The sequence below is a fragment of the Lygodium microphyllum genome, chromosome 3, assembly GCF_053477565.2.
Source record: "Lygodium microphyllum isolate KBCC chromosome 3, Lygodium_microphyllum_v1.1.10, whole genome shotgun sequence".
In the NCBI taxonomy this organism is placed as follows: Eukaryota; Viridiplantae; Streptophyta; class Polypodiopsida; order Schizaeales; family Lygodiaceae; genus Lygodium; species Lygodium microphyllum.
Genome location: NC_141137.1, coordinates 63,775,254 through 63,790,852, shown reverse-complemented (window position 1 = coordinate 63,790,852; position 15,599 = coordinate 63,775,254). Strand labels below are relative to the sequence as shown.

Sequence of the window (15,599 nt, the reverse complement as noted above, 5' to 3'; positions counted from 1 at the left end):
TAAACCTTATATTGAAGGGGAGTAATGATTATGTGGTAGCGTCCTTGCATGAGGAGTTTCCTGTATCTATAGTGAAAGACTGATTTTCCATAGAATGGATGATGGATTGTATGTGTGCATACATGCCACATAGACGATTAAATGTATACAATGCAATTAAGAGTGGTACTCCAAAGCTTAAGTGATTGAACATAGAGGATTGGGAGAGACTTAAGAAGGAGGCCACAGATTCTCTAGGACCGTGGTGGTAATAGTGGGAGGCAAGGATGGCACGACTAGGGACAGGGGTTGTGCATCATTTGGGGAGTGATGGACATAGAACTTATTTAAAAGATTTTGCAAGTTTTCTTTTGGTTGTGTTCACTTTCTTATTTGATATACTACTTGTACTAAAAACTTTATTTCTAACAGTGTTAGTTTGTTTTCCTTGCAGCACTCGATCTCAAATTGCGATCCTATAGGTTTGGAGACTCAATATGATGAGAGACACAATTTTATTGCACTCACCAATAGATTATATGTGCATGGTGGCCCAATAAGTTATATATATTTCTTATTTTTAATTATTAGTTATTTTGTAATGCATTATGTATTGTGGATTAATCTCTAGTTGTTTATATTGTAGAGTCCTTTCAATGCTCCATTGCGTCGGGATGAGCTCTCAAATAGTGAGGAGCTATAGTAGTTACTTGGATGCATGGAGCGCACATCCTTTTTTTTTTTGGCCTTATGGTCCATGCATGCTCTTTTCTTATAACTTTCCTTGAATGTATTTCTTATTCTTTGTATGTACTCACATTTTGTGATATTTATGGATACATTTCTTTGTTTGTTTTGGATTCTCCTCCTTATCATTCCATGTAGTTTTATGAGATATCATTGTCGATCTTGTACTTATTTGAATATTTAACCAATGACTCTTTCTTCCTTCTAAGCATCTCATGATGTATGTGTTTTGATGGCAATTGTGTACTCAATTTATAAATGCTTTATGGAACATTGTTGAGCACACAGAACTGGAAGGTGTTGCTCTGTCACCTAAATATTTTTTCTTTGTAACCATTGCTATTAGCATTTCAACCAATCATGTACGCATCGCATTTACGTCATTAAATGCATTGAAAAACGTTTCTATCTATATTGCACACAACAACTAAAATAGTGACAAAATTTTAGAGATGTATATATTGATGGTTTTAGCGACGATGGGGGTAATTTTTTTAATGAATATATTTATCGCTTTAGACATCGGTATATTGCCTATATCTTGTAGTGGAGCATCACCTAAAGATATAATCAAATTTATAATCTTCTTCTTCATAGTCATCATCTTTCCCTAAGTGTGTTATCTTTAGAACATTTCAAATTGGCAAGTAGGAAAAGGAGACAAATACAATACAACTCAACTTTATCCATTGGGAGTGCTTTAGAACCAAGGCAATTAATGGTTTCTATGAAAATTTTCTTAGTGAAAATTATTGAATCCCTACTCATATGGAGGGAAGAAGTCGGCCAAAAACTATAGCTTGAGGAGTGTTCACAAAAAATCCAAGATTTAATGTAAAGTGAATTGTAAAAATTTCAAAAAGACCCTCGAATTTTAAAAAATAAGGTTTAAAACCTTGAATTTACCCTTTAAAAATTTTAATTATAAAAATAAAAAAAATATGTAATTTGATTCAAAAGTCTTTCTAAAATTATAAAATTTAAAGGTTTTTGTAATTCCTACCAAAAGTATTTTTCATGAACACTGAGGCCGATATATTTTGCTACTTGTGACAGACATTTCATGAATATAACCAATGAAAATTCTTTCATAATTTAAATAATTTTGCTAGTTAAAATATGGTCGCATTAATGTTGTGTGCTACAAATGACGTAACCTCAGAGCTGCAAGGGTATAAGGCTTAAGCGAAGTATCGAGATCTGCTGGGTTTGACATCAGTTTGTTGAGCTGACGCTGAGAGAGAGAGAGAGAGAAAGAGACGCCGAGAGAGAGAGACAGAGAGCCGCCATGGACGATCTCTCCGAGCTCGACAAGCTGGTCCTGGCTCTTCATGACGCGGAGGCAGTCAAATTCGGGAGCTTCAAGCTCAAGAGCGGCATCACCTCTCCCATATACATCGACCTGCGTGTCATTGTCTCCTTCCCTGCCCTGCTCGCGCAGGTCGGACAGGCCATCTGGTCCACCGTCTCCTCCCTCCGCTTCGACGTCATCTGCGGCGTCCCCTACACCGCGCTCCCCATCGCCACCGCCATCTCCCTCGCCCGGACCGTTCCCATGGTCATGCGTCGCAAGGAGGTCAAGGACTACGGCACGCGCAAGGCCATCGAGGGTGTCTTCCTCCCTGGTCAGTCCTGTCTCGTCATTGAGGACCTTGTCACCAGCGGCGCCTCTGTCCTCGAGACTGTCGCTCCGCTCACTGACGTAGGGCTCACGGTCACCGATGCTGTTGTGCTGATCGACCGACAGCAGGGGGGCCGTGCAAACCTGCACCAGAATGGCGTGACGCTTCATGCTGCGCTCGAGCTGACTCAGATGGTGGAGGTGCTCGTGCAGCATGGGAAGCTAACGGAAGATGTGGCTGCCTCTGTGCGGCAGTTTTTGACAGAGAATCAGACTTCCTTGCCAGGCCCAGCACAAGGGCAGGTTCCCCATCCTCCAAAGAGAAGAATGTCTTACAGCCAGCGTGCTCTTCTTGCACAGAACACAACAGCAAAGAGACTTTTTGAGCTCATGGAGAGGAAGAAGAGCAACTTGTCATTGGCTGCAGATGTGAACACAGCAGAAGAGCTGTTGGCTATTGCTGAAAAGGTATGTATAAGCTTTTTGTTTCAGTTAGAACAACAGTGAGATCTGATGGTATAACTTAACCAATAACACAAGCAATCGATCTGTGTGACCTTTTCTGTCCTTTACATTGATTTCAAGTTACATAATTGGAGAACACAGCAGTTCAAGGAAAAACAAAATGTATGCCTTCTAATTGTTCCTTGGAACTTAAATACACCAACACTTCAAGTCCAGAGACCTTCTTGATGCAGTAATTTGCTCCTCATGAGTACAATCATCTAGCCAAGGAGGAGCATTTCTTCAAGGAGCTGTCTGATTGGACCTGAGAGTGTGGTATAATTGAAGCCATCTTTACATGTCTCAGTTGTATATATCTATCTGGTGGATGCTGTCATATATAGGTTATGCGAGTCTATTATTGTTAAGGCCTTGGTTAGGAACGGCACCACAATATTTGATCAAGGCAGTTGCAGCACGAGTTATGAGAGACGCAGGCACTCACCATCACTTGCCAAATATGTAATCAGTAGGCCCACCTCTTAACTATGGGCAGCAAAAGACCACAGCTAGGCTGCACGGAGTCAGTTGTCAGTGCATTAGTTAGTCAAGTGCATCTATGTCTAGTAGGTGCATTATTTGCATCCAGAAAAGATGAGGTTGTCTAATAGGCTGCTCACTTTTCTAGATGTAAAAAAGCACCTACTATAGTGGTTGCACTTTTTGCATCTATGTCTAGTAGGCTACTTATTGGAGTGGTTGCCAAAGCAGCCATTGGATAGACTCCAAAGTTAAAATACTATGTCAAAGGGATATTGGAGAATGTCAATGCATGTGACTGAGTACCTTGTAAGTATCTAAAGATTTGCTTAATAGCTTACTAATGTATAGTTTGTGGGCTATGTATATATCTGTTCACCTGTGATACTGCATACTGAATGTCAGGGCATGTGTTGCAAAGATAAATAAGAATGCCAACAACTTGGTTGTAAATTGTAACATCAGACATCTCTTCACGAGTATGCATAGATAGCTTTAAGCCTAGTTCCATAGGAATGCACATAGGTTTCCAATCTTGTATATTAAACCTATGTAACAGCTTATCCACATACTGTGATTGACATGATGATACCATGCTGATTTGGGGTGAATTGAATCCCCAAATAATAGTGTAGACAACCGATATCTGACATAGCAAAAGCATGTTTTAATTCAGCCTTGAGATTTGCAATTTTCGTGTGAAGGTCAATTGAACAGCATGTCATCTACGTAAAGAATGATAATTAGCAAGTTCCCCCCTTCATTCTTAATGTATAGAGTGGGAGTAGTTGGACTGTTTTTGAACCCTTTGCTAACCAAATATGCATTAAATTTAGCATACCATGAGGAGTCTGTTTGAGACCATAAAGAGCTTTGCTTAGCTTGCATATCATCTGCTCTTTCCCCTTAATCACAAACCTTGGAGTTTGTGACATATAAAAATTCTAATGCAAATTCCCATTCAAGAATGCTATCTTAATGTCCAATTGATGTACCTTCCAACCGTAATTTGCAGCCATAGCAATTACACATCTCACCATACTCATACGGGATATAGGAGTAAAAGTCTCTTCATAATCTATACCCTTTTTGTGTGCATATCCTTTTGCTACCAACCGTGCTTTGTACCTGTCAATGGTACCATTAGCCTTGCGTTTGAGTTTAAAAACCTATTTTGTGCCAATGGCTTTCTTGCTAAGTGGTAAATCCACAAGATCCTATGTAGAGTTAGTGGCAAAAGAGTTCAACTCATCCTGCATGGCTTGCAATGTACATCTTGCTGAGCTTCGTCCAAGGAAGTAGGCTCATCATCATCCAATAGTGAGCTCATAAATATATGCTTATCACAATCATCTGCTTTTGTAAAATCAGCCAAATGGGCTTCCCCTACATCATGTGCTGCATGTCTAGTAGGCCTTCTAGTGCGTTGAGCTTAAGGAGCATCCATTTTACTCTCCTGGAGAGTTTGTAATAGCCATCTTGGGATTGTTTTTGCTGCATTTACAGCAACCCTTTCATCATGTATTGCATCTTCCGCTGCATGTGGCAAACCATCATCAATACCCTATTGTTCAAGTGTATATGGTACAACAACTGCTGTCTGTATTATATTTGCTTGGTTATTTACAATAGGCACGGACTCCAAAGTAAGTGGCAAGAGACCCTCAAAGACATTACCAATGTCATGGGTGGTTGGCATTTGAAACCGATTGTGTGAAAATACAACATTTTCAGCAAATATGACTTCCCTACTGATAAAAACTTTCGTTGTGCGTGGGTCATACAAGCGATAGCCCTTGCTTTCCGAACTATGGCTAGTAAATATGCATTTTACAGCCTTGTCATCAAGCTTCCCACGAAGCTCTTCAGGAACATGTGCATAGGCTATGCAACCAAACACCCGAAAGTAGTCAACCTTGGGTTTCTTCCCATACCCAACTTCAAACGGGGTGATTGTCTTTAGTGCCTTAGTGGCTACACAATTCAACACATGATTTGCACACCGAAGGGCTTCTAACCAAAATTTATGAGGCAGCCTCGTGCTTTTGAGCACATAAAGAGTCATCTCCATAAGAGTGCGATTCTTCCTTTCAACAACACCGTTCTTTGAGGAGTCATTCTATCAGTGGCTTGATGCGTAATTCCATGATCAAGAAAATATGTCTCAAAAGCATGAGACATGTACTCCCCCGCTCTATTTGTGCAAAGTGTTTGCACTTGCAAGCCAGTTTCAGCCTCAAGCTTTGCAACAAGATGTTTAAAATGCATAAATACATCAGATTTTGCTTTCAACCCATACACCCATGTATACCGAGAGTAGTCATCAATAAATGTAACAGACATAGAGACAGGGAACGCCCGTTTCGACACATAGGAACGGATTAACGCGTTCCGAGGGGTTTGAGCCAAGGAAACACTGGCGAAACGTTCTAGCCCGTTTTCTGACCCGTTCCCTCTCGTTCCAATCCGTTCCCTGGCCGTTCCAGGGCCGTTCCTTGTCTGGAACGGCCGTTCCAGCACAAGAGTTTTTTTTAATTTTTAACTTTTAAGTTTTAACTTTATTGTAGGCGTTTTGCGCCGACTGCCCGTCTGTTGCCCGCACTGTCGCCCGTTTCGCCTGCTCTCTCGCTGGCCTGTGGCTTTTCAACTGCTCTCCCGCTCGCCTGCGCTGACTGCACTCCCGCCGAGTACTTGGTCCGCCCACTCCGCCTGCCCTACCGACTGTCCTTGCCTACTCCACCTGCTCCGCCTGCCCTTCCGACTGTCTCGCCGACTATCTCGCTTGCCCCATCTGCCCCCACTGCCTACTCCCACTTGCTCTCGGGACTCGTCTCTCTCTCCCGCCTGCATGGCCCGCCTCTCTTGCCTAGCGTGACTCCTCCCTGCGATCAGGTGAAGTCTCGAGGATCATTATCTCGATTCTCCCCCAAATTTGGGGCACTTTGGGTCAGTTGTTGGTAGTTGCCCCAAAATTTGGGCCTTTCTCAAGGATTGGATTCTGGAATTTGGGACTTAAATTTGGCTGCAATGTTCCCAAATTTGGGGCATTGGGATCCATCATCCCGGGATCTAAAAGAGCCCCCAAATTTGGGGCATTTTAAATCAGTCATTGTCCCAAATTTGGGAGCTGAAAATGCGCCAAATTTTGGGGCATATTCAGTAAGGAATTGTAGGCTGGAATGCCCCAAAATTGGGGCATTTTGAGTCTGTCATTGCCCCAAGTTTGGGAGCTGAAAATACTCCAAATTTTGGGGCATTTTCAGCAAGGGAATGCAGGCTAGAATGCCTCAAATTTGTGGCATTTTCAGTAAAAGGAATGCAGGCTGAAGTAGCACCAAAGTTCTGGCGTTTTTAGCATTGCTAAAAATTCAACACACACATGTTGAAATTTTGGCTTTAAATCTCTGCAATTTTATTGAACTTTACTGATTATTTGTCACTTTTATATAGATGGCAGCATTGACATCTATGGGATCTTCATCATCCTCAGCAGGTACTTTGTCAACAACTGGACAAAGTCGAAGCACTACTTGGTCATGGTGGGATGAGGTAGATGCAGGGGTGCCATTGAGAGGTGGAGGGGCTTGCCCTTGGAAATGCAAACTTTGCCCTTATGCTCGCACTAGTGGGGCTGATAAAGTGAGAGCCCATCTTCTACATGAGGAGGGGAAAGAGGTGCGTTTTTGCACCAATGTATCAATTGAGAAAAGGCAGAAGTTACTTGACCGCATAGCCACATCTATGGGGAATTTGTGAGAGTGCGCTACGGAAGAGGAAATACGAACACGGAGGAGAGGAGAGAAAGCAGAGAATGAAGGAAGAAAATCTGCACTGACTGAAATGAATGCTGAATACACTGAAATGGACTGATCAGTCCCTGCACGCAGCCCGAAGCGTCAGTAAGGGAATCAGATCAGGCTGATGACGATGGCAGCACCAAAGACGGAGGAGAAGGACGTCGGAGTGTGCACCTGCTGAAGAGAGATGATCAGCCAAGTGTGGGGGGCTGGCTATATATAGCCAAAAGAGTCCAAAACTGGCCGACCTGCCCCAGGGGCCCTAAAAATGGGCCGACTGCATTTAATGCAGTCCCACTGCATTAAATGCAGTCGCAAAATGCTGACGTGGCACATCTGGGGCCAAAAAATCCCGAAACAGGGGAACAATGCCTGGCAGGTGTGGGCAGCCTGGGAAATGTAGAAACTGCCCTAAAAATGCACACTGGACCCCGACAAATAAAGGGAATGCATAGAAATGCTAACTGACAGCCAGTCGAGACTGTGACTAGCCTCCTCCATCATAACACATGACGGACATGTCAGAGCTCCTAATGTCCTCGTCTGACTCAGACTGAGGCTCACAGGCAGGAGATGACAAGGCATGACAAACATGACTGCTAACAGAATTCACATGCCAGGAGGACGCCAAATATAGCAGTGGATCCAACAACATGGACTCCAAGACCAGAGGGCATGATGCTTCATGGAGAAGACCACCAGGATTAGTGGCTACGTAGCCTTCTCGTGGGCCATCAATGGCAACAGGTCGTGGTGCTAAACAGAGTTCATTGCACACTTCATGGGAACCAAAGAAAAAAGAGGAAACAGATGCAGCAGTGGCTTGCTTTTTTTACCATGACCATATTGCATTCAAATCAGCCAGGTCACCTTATTTTTTAAATATGGTGACACAGATTGCAGAGCATGGACCCACATATAACCCCCTTCATCAGAAACTATCAGGACTACATTGCTTCAAAAGGAGAAAGTAGCCATAGAGATTGCAACAACAAATATTCGCAATCAATGGAGTGACATTGATAGCAGATGGATGGAGTGACACACGCCATAGGTCCATACATGGTGTTGTTGCATATTCTCGTGGAGATGTATAATTCATTGGTAGTCATGATGCTTCAGAGATTGGAAAGAGTGCAGATGTATTGGCATCCGAGTGGTGCGAGGCAGTGCAGGCTGTTGGGGCAGAAAATGTAGTGCAGTTTGTGGCAGATGGTGAACCTACAAACAGGGTAGCAGGAAACATTTTAATGGCAATGTATCCACATATCACCTTTAGTCCATGCATGGCGCATTGCTTGAATAACTTGTTGAAGGATATTGGGGACTTGCCATGGATTGCATCTCTTGTTGCGAAAGGCAACAAGATTATCACATTTATATGTAATCATCAGTACTTGCATGCTGAGTTTCGCAAGAGAAGTGACAAAGAACTTCTTAAATACTCGGATACACTATTTGCATATAACTTTCTTATGCTTGGTCGATTGCACTATTGCAAAGGTGCAATTAGGGAGCTATTTGCTAGTGATGAGTATGAAAATTGGACTGGGGCTGCCACTGCTATTGCTGTGTTATGTAATGCATATGTTTCTGATAGAGATTTTTGGGATGAGGTTAATCGCACCAGCCAAATGGTTGATCCTATTATGCACATGTTGAGGCTTGCAGATGGCATGGATCCATGCATTGGGAAGATCTATGAAGGTATGGATTGCATGATTGAGAGATTGGAGAGTTTGGAACCAAATGCAGATAGGTATGAGCAGATCAAGGAGTTATGCATCAGCAGATGTAATGAGTATGACTCTCCTATGTATGCTGCAGCATATGTGCTTGATCCTGAGTTTCAAGGAAAGATGCAAGAAAGAGACCTTGAGGTGGTCAAGGCTTGGAACACATTGCTTGCAAGGCTTTATCCTAGCCGTGAAATGCAACGCAAAATTAAAAATCAGCTCTTTGTATATCGGCAAACATTAGGGATGTTTGGTACAGAGGATGCACTAGAGGACAGGACATATATTGGGGCTGCTTTATGGTGGGAGGACTACGGGGCAGAAGCTCCAGAGTTGCAGAGTTTGGCTATTCGTATTCTTAGCTAAACAATTAGCTCTTCTTGTTTAGAGCAACTATGGAGCTCATTCAATCACATTCACTCAAAGAAGAGAAATCGTCTTGGTACAATGAAGACGAATGACCTAGTTTATGTGAGCTCCAATCTTCGCTTGCTAGCTCGTACATCAGTTTGCAAAGGCTGATTCTTTTATATGTTGGGAAAAAGATGACGATGATGATGATGGTGATGATGATGGGCAGGATGTTGTTCAGTAGGATGAGCATTCAGGCACAGTGGAGCCATCTTCCATGAATCAGAGCACTTAGTAGCTAGCCTTTTGGAACTTTAGAGTATTGACTTGGAATTTGGAGCTCTTGTAACTTGGATCTTTACTATTTAGGCTTTAAAGTTTACTGTTTAGTGCATATTTTGTGTTTTTGCAATGCACACTTGTTGCCAGTTGGACTTATGCAACATTGTTGATTACAATGTTGAATTATGAATGCGACAATCCATTGTTGGTTACAATGTGTTGAATCTTTATTATTGTTGAAAGTTGAAACTTGATTATTATGTCTCTAGAGTCTAATTTCATGAATTATAATTTATGGTTGATATGATCTGTCTCTCTAGATTCTAAGATACACACACACACACACACACACACACACACACACACACACACACACACACACACACACCGTTCCCTCCGTTCCCGTTCCCTCACTTTGGGTGTTCCCTCCGTTCCAGGGGGTCTCGTTCCCGTTCCCGTTCCCCGTTCCTGGTAACTATGGTAACAGAGTAAAGATGACCTCCAAGTGTACGTGTATTGCAATTTCCAGATAGCATGTACTGCACCATTCTTTTTGAAGGAAAATCTATGCATCTTGCCCACAATACATTCCTCGTATGCATGAGGAGGTGGAGTCTCCATTGGAGGCAATGCATCTACAACATATGACACCTTTGACGGGTCATCAAACTTCCAAAACTTATATGTCCATAGCAGGTATGCCATAGCTCCACATTATGCATAGTGGATGATAAGAGTAGTGATTGCCAGAGCATCATGAGACTGTGCATCATAGTTATCCAACAAAAACAAACCCTTATACAGGGTCCCAGACAGCGTGAGTGCATAATCCATTTCCTTGTCTCTGGCAATGCATTTGTCATTCTCAAAGATGGCCTAAAAGCCATGCTTGTTAAAAGCAGAAATAGACAACAAGTTCTTTTAATGCGAGGCAGAGGAGGTGGAGTCTCCATTGGAGGCAATGCATCTACAACATATGACACCTTTGACGGGTCATCAAACTTCCAAAACTTATATGTCCATAGCAGGCATGCCATAGCTCCACATTATGCATAGTGGATGATAAGAATAGTGATTGCCAGAGCATCATGAGACTGTGCATCATAGTTATCCAACAAAAACAAACCCTTATACAGGGTCCCAGATAGCGTGAGTGCATAATCCATTTCCTTGTCTCTGGCAATGCATTTGTCATTCTCAAAGATGGCCTAAAAGCCATGCTTGTTAAAAGCAGAAATAGACAACAAGTTCTTTTGTAATGCCAGGCACAAATAAGACATTTAGAAGCATGAAGTCAGAACCATTTGCAGCAGCAATAGTGACTTTTCCAATGTCACAAACATTATAATTGATGCTGTTTGCATATGTAATACGCTTCCCAGCAGGCACTGAATGCAAAGAGAAAAACAAACACTTCCTATAAGTGATGTGCTTTGAAACTCCACTGTCAAAATACGATGTTTGTTGCATTTCAGTAGCACTAAATGCTTAATCAACCATTGAAGAATCATAACTGCAAGTTAGAAATGCTTAGTCCTTCTCCACAAAGTTGGCTAAAGCATCATCGTCAGTAGATTTGTTGGCTGATGTCTCTTGGACAACCAAACCAGAGTCCTTTTTCTTCTCTTTGACTAATCTCGGTATTCATCAATATAGTGACATGGCTTTTTGTAATAATGACATTTTCCCTTCGTTTTAGACTTTTCTATGTCTTGGACAGCCTTATTTAATGGTTGTCCAACATCACCCTTTTGTTGATTTTTTGCATTTTGCTTGACTTTTCCTTCATTATTGGGGTTTGGGTCTCACCCATTTAGTTAGTTTATAGCTTGGGGAGAGAGAGAGCACTATTGGTCCATTTTTTGAGCAAAGAATAACAATTTGCTACAAGAGACCGCCATCTAGGGGCCTTAGTAGGTAGGGGACAGCAAAGAGTCACCTTTGAGGGGTTGGCAACAACATTGCTGATGAGGTGACATCATTTTGGAGGTGTTTGGCAATAGGTGACTGCATTAAATGTAGGTTGGAGTAGACAGTAGGCAGAATTTAGGGGGTTCTCGTGAAGAAAATTAGATTTCTCTCTCATCTTGGCTTTCTCTCACCTTCTCCAACCCATTCTCACAAGATCTTAGCATTTCTCAGCCATTTTGAATAGATCTTGGCCAAATTTGGTGGATAGCAGAGAGATCACTGCAATAAACCCTAAATTTTTGCAGAAGTTAGGGTTTAGCAATTACCTTGGGACTTGTGCCAATAGGGGTGCATCGGATGAAAAATCAAGGGGCAATTGGCCCGAATTGATGGCTGATTGTTGCTACATACAGCAAGGGGCTTTTGGAACAACAAAGAAGATTGTGAATCTCAGCTTGTACTCATTCCATTAGCAATCGAGTTAAAGAAATATGGAAAGGGGTGCTAGTTTTGGGGCCAATAGGGTGTCCATTTTCCAAGATTATTCAGGTAAATTGTGTGTTTAAAGTTTTCATTTGCTGATTGCTGTAATTAAGGTAAATTTCGCAAACTGACGAACCTTTTGAAAAGAAAATGTGATTTTTGTCAAGAAAAAAGAGATGTGGACTGTTGATGGCTGCTATGCTAGACCAGCACCTGACCTGAGAACTGCTGCTGAAACTGTCATCTGACTGCTGGACAGCTCCGCGTGACCTGTGCTGAACCTGCAGTTGACTGCAACCAGTGACCTGGAATCTGCCTGTGACTTGTGCCTGGTCTACATGTCCTGCAGACTGATCAGAACTCAAGGTGACTTGCTGCTCTCTATGAGTGGGACGAGCTGACAGCTGGAACGAACTCTGGGAAGCACGCTTGTGATGATGGACACTCTGATACCAGTTTGAAGTGCCTGATGTGCAGTGGAGATGCAATGGTCAGTGATGGCAATGGCGGAGAGTGAGAAAAACGTGAGCAGTAGTAGAGAGTAGAGAGTGAGAGATGCACGATGTGTGGGTACAATAGAGTTGTACCTCTTTTAGGTTTAGAGATAGATATATGTAAAGTACAAGTGCTAAGGGTGTGGTCACACCCGTGCACATATAAAAGGCATGGCGGCCTTTTATTCCCAACAATTTTCATGTAAGCCCATCTTTTATTCATTCTGTCTATATGATGTGCTTGATATTGATCAATAGATGTGTTTTAAACAAACCATTGAAGCTCCAAGCTACTTGCCTACATCACCCTGGAGCTTAAGTTCTACCAGAGTTCCATTATGGGTGGGCTTAAGGGAATCGACCACTGATGTGACGTTGATCTGGGTGATTGTAAGACAACCTTGCTGCAGATGAGCTTTCAGTCTGATGATTGTCAAGGACAAGACTGGCTTATCTATGCAGGTTGCGAGTCCTGACTAATGTGATTCCTTTTCAACTGCCAGTCTGTCCTATTACCTGTACCTGGATTAATGTCCTCTCCAAAGTACCTAACATGTAATGTGCTTAGTCCAAAACTCATAAGTGCAAAATGGTCAAGTTTTTGATTTTCCTTTTTCAGATGCTGGCTGAGCACAAAAATAGTGGTCAAGTTTTTATCTGAGAAGAGTGGATAATTTTTTTCAAAGCTGTTTGCACTACCCACTATCTTTGTGTTAGTGTTTTGACAATATTTTGTTCCCAGGTTGGACCAGAGATTTGTGTACTGAAGACCCATGTGGACATATATCCAGATTTTACACCTGATTTTGGTGCAAAGTTGAGATCAGTAAGTTGTATTTTGTAAGTTTGTTTCTGCGTTCTATTGTTAAGATGCCCCTGTATTTGGTGGGCTGGAATTACGACAATACATGCAGTGCTCAGTAGAGTTTCTTGCATACGGCTTTTAGATTAGTGATTTTACTTTTGGGTGCTCCCTTTAACATGGGATCTGACTTCTGTATCAATCTGTTGTGTACAACTCCAAAGATTGCAGAAAAGCATGATTTTTTGATATTTGAGGATCGTAAATTTGCTGATATTGGGAACACAGTGACCATGCAGTATGAAGGGTATGATTCCGAAGACCTGCTTCTATCTCCAGGCCAAGTTTTGATAGTTGTCTGTGTTGAATTGTTAATTTTATGGCAGTGGCATGTTCAAGATTGCAGAATGGGCAGACATTGTTAATGCTCATGTGATACCAGGCCCCGGTATTGTGGATGGGCTAAAGCTCAAGGTATGTTGTGCCTGCTCATGTCCAAAATATAGGATCGCAGATCTGTGATTATAGGTTTAAACGGGTCCAAAGATACTTGAATTTCTGGGAATTGAGTTTCCATTCTAGGTTTTGTATTAGGCTTTGTATCCTTCTAACAACAAATGTTTTTGCTGATAGGGTCTACCACGCCATCGTGGATTACTCCTTTTGGCAGAAATGAGTTCCAGTGGAACATTAGCTAAGGGTGATTATACAGCAGCTACAGCAAAGATAGCTGCAGATCATCCTGATTTTGTTATTGGTTTTATTTCAATAAATCCTGCAGCATGGCCTATGGGGCCAGGGAATCCTGCTTTGATACATATGACTCCCGGAGTACAAATTGGTGGTGGTGGAGACTCTCTTGGGCAGCAGTACAATGCTCCAGAAAATGTGAGTGTTTTTGTTGTATTTTGTTTTATGTATGTTTCAATTAGTGAACTTTGTTTTTGGGCTGAATAGCAACATAATGGGGAGATCGATGCAAAGATACTATCAGAGTACCCAAAGGAAAAATGGCTGGAAAAATCTGTTTCAATTAATCAATTTCAAACATTGGATGAAAGCAGTAGACAGAAGGCAAGAGGAAAGATACCATATGAAAAAAACTGATAAGAAAGCCCCCAGGTTTGGGGTAAGAAAAAAACTGATAAAAAAGCCCCCAGGTTTGGGGCATGAGAGATTCTCCCTTTGAAAGAAGGCTTGAAAAAAGTTGTATTTTCCCAGTTAAGCCCATGAACAGCAGATATGAAATGTGAACACTCATATATCTGCTTTTGGACTTTTGTTTCAGGTTATTGGAGAAAGGGGCAGTGACATAATTATTGTTGGTCGAGGGATTCTGAAGGCAAGTGATCCTTTAGCTGCTGCTCATGCTTATCGTCTCGCTGGGTGGGCGGCATATGAAAAAGCTCTTGAGTCATGAGGTGGGCAGACAACCTAGCTGAGTTGAGTTGCTTTTGGAAGTGTGATGCTAGAAGGCTTCCAATAATAAACATGTGGGATATTGTTACCTCCAAGATGCTGAATGTCCTTTCAGTGATCTTGCACGGAGTAGTGAGATTACACAAATATCACACAACGATTAGCAGGCCAAGCTCCTTACTGAAATGGTGTTTCGCTGTTTATGTTACCGTTCTCGTGAAGAATGATGAGCTGCTAGCTTGTAGGCTGCCTTCAGTAGGGTTGTTTTCGGCCTTGCTGGGGTGCCATTTTTTCTACTCTTACTAAGTAGCTGTAGGCCCAACTGATTATATATCAGGCTATCTTGGGCAGGGGCATTTTCTGCCTTGCTGGGGCACCATTTTTGCTACTCTTACTGAGTAGTTGTAGGCCTAACTGATTATATATCACCATATTGTAGTATGTATCGGTCAGATCTACACCACTCTGGAAAGCAAAAATTTAAGCAAAAATAAGAGATCATGCAAAAAAATGTTGTATTTGCCTCTTATATGGTGGCCTTTCTCATTCAATCACTATTTGGTATGATGAAAAGTGTAATCATCTTAAGAGATTGCATAAAAATGTAGTGTTTTGCTCTGCCAAGGTGGTCTGTCTAATTCAATCATTATTTGGCACGATGGAAACTGTGAACTATTTCAATTCAATGAAGAACTTGGACCTTTTGAAAGGTAATTTGGGTAATCCTGAAAGTTAGTGTGCGGGTAGGATGTGGGGCATTCTATTCCCAAGTAGCAGGCCACAATGGTGAGGCAATATACATTGGCTTTCTCTTCTCAAGGATATAATTGTAATTGTCAAGAATACTGCATTGTATTGGGTGAAAGGTGTAAGTGTGCGTAAGCAGTGCCTTGAAGGCCACCTCTGGCTGAGAAAGAAAGAAAGAAATATGTATCCATGTCCTTCAAGATGTCTAAAAGGCACATAGGATAGAGCGGCATGCATAAAGATTAT

At 42.0% G+C, this 15,599-nt stretch overlaps 1 protein-coding gene across 1 annotated transcript; it reads left to right on the top strand.

Annotated features, from left to right (window-relative positions):
• Nucleotides 1-1,911: 1,911 nt before the first annotated feature.
• Nucleotides 1,912-15,135, top strand: LOC148038426 (uridine 5'-monophosphate synthase / UMP synthase (PYRE-F) (UMPS)). The gene is made up of 6 exons (XM_087671820.1): nucleotides 1,912-2,815; nucleotides 13,128-13,211; nucleotides 13,412-13,494; nucleotides 13,574-13,661; nucleotides 13,821-14,075; nucleotides 14,476-15,135. The coding sequence occupies exons 1-6, from the start codon at nucleotides 2,015-2,017 to the stop codon at nucleotides 14,605-14,607; spliced, it is 1,443 nt and encodes a 480-aa protein (XP_087527946.1). The 5' UTR covers nucleotides 1,912-2,014; the 3' UTR covers nucleotides 14,608-15,135.
• Nucleotides 15,136-15,599: the final 464 nt, after the last annotated feature.